Source organism: Medicago truncatula, chromosome 2, assembly GCF_003473485.1.
Source record: "Medicago truncatula cultivar Jemalong A17 chromosome 2, MtrunA17r5.0-ANR, whole genome shotgun sequence".
Taxonomy (NCBI): Eukaryota; Viridiplantae; Streptophyta; class Magnoliopsida; order Fabales; family Fabaceae; genus Medicago; species Medicago truncatula.
This window is the reverse complement of record NC_053043.1, coordinates 43,377,839-43,383,501: the sequence shown is the minus strand read 5'-3', so window position 1 is coordinate 43,383,501 and position 5,663 is coordinate 43,377,839. Positions and strand designations below refer to the sequence as shown.

The 5,663-nt window shown below is 34.8% G+C and overlaps 1 protein-coding gene across 1 annotated transcript; it reads right to left on the bottom strand.

Annotated features, from left to right (window-relative positions):
* Nucleotides 1–304: 304 nt before the first annotated feature.
* Nucleotides 305–5,663, bottom strand: LOC11413223 (glutamate receptor 3.7). Its single transcript, XM_003596947.4, has 6 exons — nt 5,173–5,663; nt 3,217–4,565; nt 2,815–3,092; nt 2,684–2,715; nt 1,761–2,164; nt 305–886 (listed from the first exon to the last, which is right to left on the bottom strand). The coding sequence occupies exons 1-6, from the start codon at nt 5,432–5,434 to the stop codon at nt 467–469; spliced, it is 2,745 nt and encodes a 914-aa protein (XP_003596995.1). The 5' UTR covers nt 5,435–5,663; the 3' UTR covers nt 305–466.

Here is a 5,663-nt window from a genome sequence, read left to right as displayed (position 1 = left end):
AAAGTGAACACTAACATACATATAATTAAAAAAAAAATTCCCCCTAATATATATATAATTAAAAAAATTCAATGTCATAAATTATTTTAGAATGTTGTTAAATTGTCTAATCCATACGGTTTGATGGACTAAATTGGTGATTTTCGCTAAGAATCAAACATGTTTATTCATCAAACTACTGCAAAGTCATGGAATGGCAGCATCCACAGCTTGAAAATGCTTGGAATTCTTTGGACATTTTTTTTGTGTGGGGGTGGGGGGTGAAGTAGTAACTCAGGTATATAATTTCACAACATGTTACATCTTTTTTTGTTGATAATCACAACATGTTATATTTGTTGATTCGGGTTATTTAGCAAACCATCCTTAAGAGGAGGAACTTATAGAAAAAGAGAAGAAAAAAAATACTTACGAAATATTTGAAATTTTACAAATACTATATACATGATTATCATTATTGTCACTATCATAATTCTGAGTTGGGGTTATGAGGATTGTCACATTGAGTGAACATTTTCTTGATGGCATCTTCCTTTTTATCAATGAAGTTAAAGAAGTTAACAACAACCCGCGAACAATGACTTTCTGGTGGTTTTGACGATGAAGCAACCACTTCGTTTTGACTTTGTTTGAAGCCAACATATTGGCTAATCATTCGCAGCAAAAACAGAACAAGCGCGACGACAGAGATGATACCACACGAGAGATATAGACCCCAAAAGCTGCTCAGGTGAAGTTGGTCAGGTTTAGAGTTGCGTTTCCTTTCACCAGGACAACCCATCTTACAAAACCATTTCTCATGTATATTTTGAAGCTCTCCGCTCTCGGCTAGTTTTAGAATTGCTGTTGACATGTCAAGTGCAAGAGGAGATTCTCTTTGAAAAGCCTGAAATGTTGTTGCACAATAAGTTAGGAAGTGCCTCAAATAATCATTTCATAACAAAAATAATTAAGATCACCCAGAAGATTCACAGTGTTCATTGTTCCGAACCTGTTAGAATAGCACACCTGACTCTAAGTAAACAGATAATTAAACGAACGAGAACACAACAATTGATCATGGAGTTCGGCCAATTGTGTCTGTCTCTGACAAGAGTGATCGTTGTAGTTTTTCTATTATGCAATGGTTAGGGCTACAAAGTTGTGTTTAAATAATACGGACCAAATTAGAGTGGCATAATAGTTTTCTATGATGAAATATTCGCTACGCTTGAGCGTATGCTATTACTTGATGAATGAAAAATAAACTTTCTGAATTAACCCATTATTAATCAATTGATTGAACTAAATATTACAAAGGATTATAAATAAGATGAATAACTCCCAATATCCCTTAACAAACAATAACAGAAACAAACCGAACTAAACTACCTTATAACTAACCAATGAATGACAAGAAAAAAGGTTATCAACAAACCACTTATCAAATATATGTCCACATATCAGCGAATATGAGTCATACACAACAGAACTACAAGATGATGAAAATATAATGTTATGTTAGCAGAACTGCATGAAATATCCCGCAATTCTCTCTTGGAATATTTTAATGAAAGATTTGTAGCACAAAGATTAGCCTTTGTATCAAAATAGCTCTGAGGTATACATAACATTGGGAAATAAATTTGTTGTTAGAATTTTTCCTATTAAAAAACATACATCCCTAACAATCTATTCTACCAATGATGTAGGGAAATCTGAAGCACTTCATTTTAATCATGTACATAATTACTTTGAAGATCTAGTTAGATAGCACTTACAAATCCCCAACTGCTTCTAGTAAACGGCTGACCAATAATACCGAAATCAGTTTCTTTTGACAGAAATAACTCAACATACGGAAGCTCATCTACGATAGCTGCTACACCACCACCGGACGGTCCATTCCGAAGTGCTACAGCATATTCCTCAGGGGAGCCTAAGGAAACAAGCCTTGAACTTGATACATAAAGATTATCTGTCAGATAACTGTAAGCAAATGACCCTACTTGGTATCCAATAGGCCAGTTACTTGCAATCAAACTATCGATTCCTGTGATCGGCGACGAAAGCTGCTCCACTGTGAGAATTGAAGTCAAGCTTGCTGTATAGCTAGCAGTGATCACCATCAGTAGGAAAAGCCATACTATCAACACCATTTTAGAAAGTGAGCTTATGGTATTATCTGATTTGAAGACAATGCGAGAGTTTGTTAGATTGATGTAAGTAAAAGACACCAGTTGAATAATATTATCTGTGCATAATGTACGTAAAAGAAACCAGTTGTCTAGAGGCCTGTTTGGATCGACTTATTTAAGTTTATCTACTAATATAAGCACTTGTGAGACTGTTTGGGAGGGTATAGAAATAGCTTATGACATGTTCATAAATTGTTTTTGACTTAACTCCACACGCTCTCCAGGATAACTTATGAAAACAACTTATAACTTATATGAAAACAGTTTGACTTAATTCCACGCGCTTAGTAGATTTTTGTTCAAGAAACACTTATCTAAATTATTTTTTCTGTAAGTGTTTAACTAAATTGTTATCCAAACAAGACCTAGCGTTGTTGCATTGACTATGGTAAATGAAGCTTCTATGTAGATATTAAAAATGCACTAATTCAAGTACAAATATACGATGACCTCTAGAAAGTAAAAAAGGCAATAAAGGAACTATTAGAGTTTGGAATTTTTCTTACTATTTGTCTTAAACAGGGTTGAGAGGCTGAACCTGAAAAAGAAATAAAATGCATGGAGTTATAATCTTAAACACAAGATAATCAAAATAATTATATAGGAAAATTGCATGAAGTTACTAAAAATGGCTTACATAAACATTGTTACAAGTTGTCTCTTAGGAGGACCACGAAAGTCATCGTTGACTCGGTGTTCAAGAATCCATATAACCACTCCGATCATCATAAATGATGCAACAATAATACACCACATATCTGGGGAGAATGGTTTGAGGAATACCCAAGCATTTGATTTTGAACTGTTGATAGGAGCCACTACAACAAGGCTTGACGATGCAAAAGGCTGAGAAAAGTCCGCAATTTTTGTGCGGTTTGTTACAATCGCAATGTCTCCAACAACTGCATCATATACCTGTAACAAACTTCCATATAAAAGCATTGTTGTTGAACACATAAAAGCACGATTTCACGAATAACTAGTATCTAATAAATCATTGATTGGCGAATTTTGAGACAAATGGCAAGTCTTCACTTACATTTTCATCAAGCTTTTTGACAAGTGCATCATAATTTGGATTTGCTTTACCGTTTCCAACAGGCTTGAATACAAACGGAATTTCATACGGAATAAATTCCAAGGCTTTCATGAAGATATCGATACAATACCCTTGCATCTGATGAATCTCTTGTACTTCAGTTACAAATTCAACAAAACTTGCTCTCTTTGGCACTCCTATTCTCAGCGGCTTCGCATTATCAGCAATCACCCAGCCGCGCGGTCGTTCTGTTTTCCCACCTGGCCAAGTTATATTGCCAAGCTTCTGATCTACGGAAACCCTGCGATGTTTCTTTTTCGCAAGAACTTCGGGAGGTAGAACAGAAAATCCTGAGTGATTAGACCAATAACCAACCTTATTAATTTTCATCTGATTGATATTGATAACATCATAGCCACTACTAATGATATTTCTGTCCGAGCTAAACCGGATTTGACCACTCAGGCCCCTAAAATTTGACTGTAATAATATGTTAACAAGATCAGATCCACCAGCGAAGACTTTGAGCTTCTCAAACTGAATACCAATTCCTTCCGTATGCGGTACCATATTGTTTTCATGAAGAGAGAAAGTAATGTTATTATATACTTTCAAATATTTATCAATTGAATGTGCAACTGTCCAAACTGTATCATAAGCGAAAAATCCATAGGAGTTCAAACTAGTATTTGCTACACCTTTTTGCATTTTTTTCCATCGAGAAATAAAATCTCTTTTCTTTCTAGAATCCGGAACGTGTTGACGAAGAGCAACAACTCCTTCGACAATGCTAAGAGAGTTCTGATTTGCTGACGAAAATGAATGTGAGGTAGCAGAGAGCCAATCTGTGGCAAGCCATACATAGTCACTAGTCATCATTTGAAGTTTACGAGCAATGGAAAAAATTCTCAATCTCGGATCTGGGTTAACATGAACGACAAAAACACGAGGACTATATACTCTGGATTGATTGAGCAACTTAGTGATTTCATCTAGATCGTAGTGAATGCTTAAAGGTAGTTTGTGAGCTAGTTTCAATCTCCTTTTTTCAAGTTCATCGCTCAAAGCAGATATTCCGTTTCTTCCATAATCGTCATCCAAGAATATAACAATGACCTCTTTCCATCCGTTAAAGTCGATCAGATTGGCCATTGCGGCCATTTGCTCTGAGTCACTTTGTATAGTACGGAAAAAGAGAGGAAATTGAAGGGATGATAGGGTTGGATCAGTTGCAGCATATGAAATAAGGGGAACATGGACTGCATCGGCTATTTGAGAAATCGAATGAGCTATGGCGGATGATTGTGGACCAATTATGGCTGCAACCCCTTGCTCAAGTACTTGAAAAGCTGTCAACAGATAATGTTCAAATCAGACGTAGAAATTATACAATTGCAGATTTAAATTTGGAAAAATCTCATCCAAAGAGCAATAACTATGTTGCACCAACACTTCACATTAAAGGCACGCGTGGTAACATCCAAATATTTTGCTTTCTCAAATTATTACTGGTGTCAATGTGTCATCTATTTGTCGGTGTTTCATAGGTAATAAAGCTTGATCCAACAGACTAGAAAAATTTAAATATTGGCTGAGAATTTAAAAGGAAACAAGTCAACAATATAGGAAACTAACAAATTTGAAGCTTAAACTTAGAAATGGCAAAAAGGTCATGAATTTCTTGTTCCACTGCATCTTAAAACTCTAATAAATAAATAAAAAAACATAACTAGACTAAATCCTAAAAGCAAATAAAAATCAACAAATTAAAGTGACATAATCTAATCATCAAAAACATTGTCTCTAACATAACATACTATATACTAGTAAATATCAAACTTCACATTTTTATAGCATATACTCAAAAGTTTTATCATCTCAATGCATCATTTAAACTTAAAAACCAAAAAAGAGAGAAAGAACAAGAAAAGTAGTGTTAAGGTTGAAGCTTGTTACCTCCAGTTGATCCAAGAAAAGCATTACACATACCATCCTTCATTATCAAGTTGAGATTAGTCTCACTAAGAATTGTAGGGTCAGAATTGATATCAGAAACAGCCATTTCCATAGCCACCTTTGCAACTCTACCTATGACTGAATCAAAGGTGAAAACTGCTCCAATGTTTACACTTTCAGGCCTTTCACTATGAACAGTAATACCACAAAAGAGAATTACCCAAATCCAAATCATAAGGTACAAAACCATAAAAAGCTTCATTTTTTACTCAATTTTCAAGCAACCCAATAATTTTTTTAGCATAAAGATTAAAACTTGTTCATACACAATGAAAAGTTATTGAAATGGAATAAAGATTACATTTTGATGGGTACCCAGGTGAGAAAAGTTGGTAAAAGCAGTAGGACAAAACCCAACAAGTGCAAAAAGGTACTTTGAGTGAAGAAGAAGAACATACATGTTCCAACATAATAAATAAACTAGTCTCATC

Excerpts from the sequence above, each read along its gene's own strand:
- LOC11413223 (XM_003596947.4), bottom strand. The coding sequence starts at position 5,434 with ATGAAGCTTTTTATGGTTTTGTACCTTATGATTTGGATTTGGGTAATT. Across the intron at positions 4,566-5,172 it reads TTTTCTTGGATCAACTGGAG|CTTTTCAAGTACTTGAGCAA; the intron begins GTAACAAGCTTC and ends ATCTGTTGACAG. Across the intron at positions 3,093-3,216 it reads TCAAAAAGCTTGATGAAAAT|GTATATGATGCAGTTGTTGG; the intron begins GTAAGTGAAGAC and ends AGTTTGTTACAG.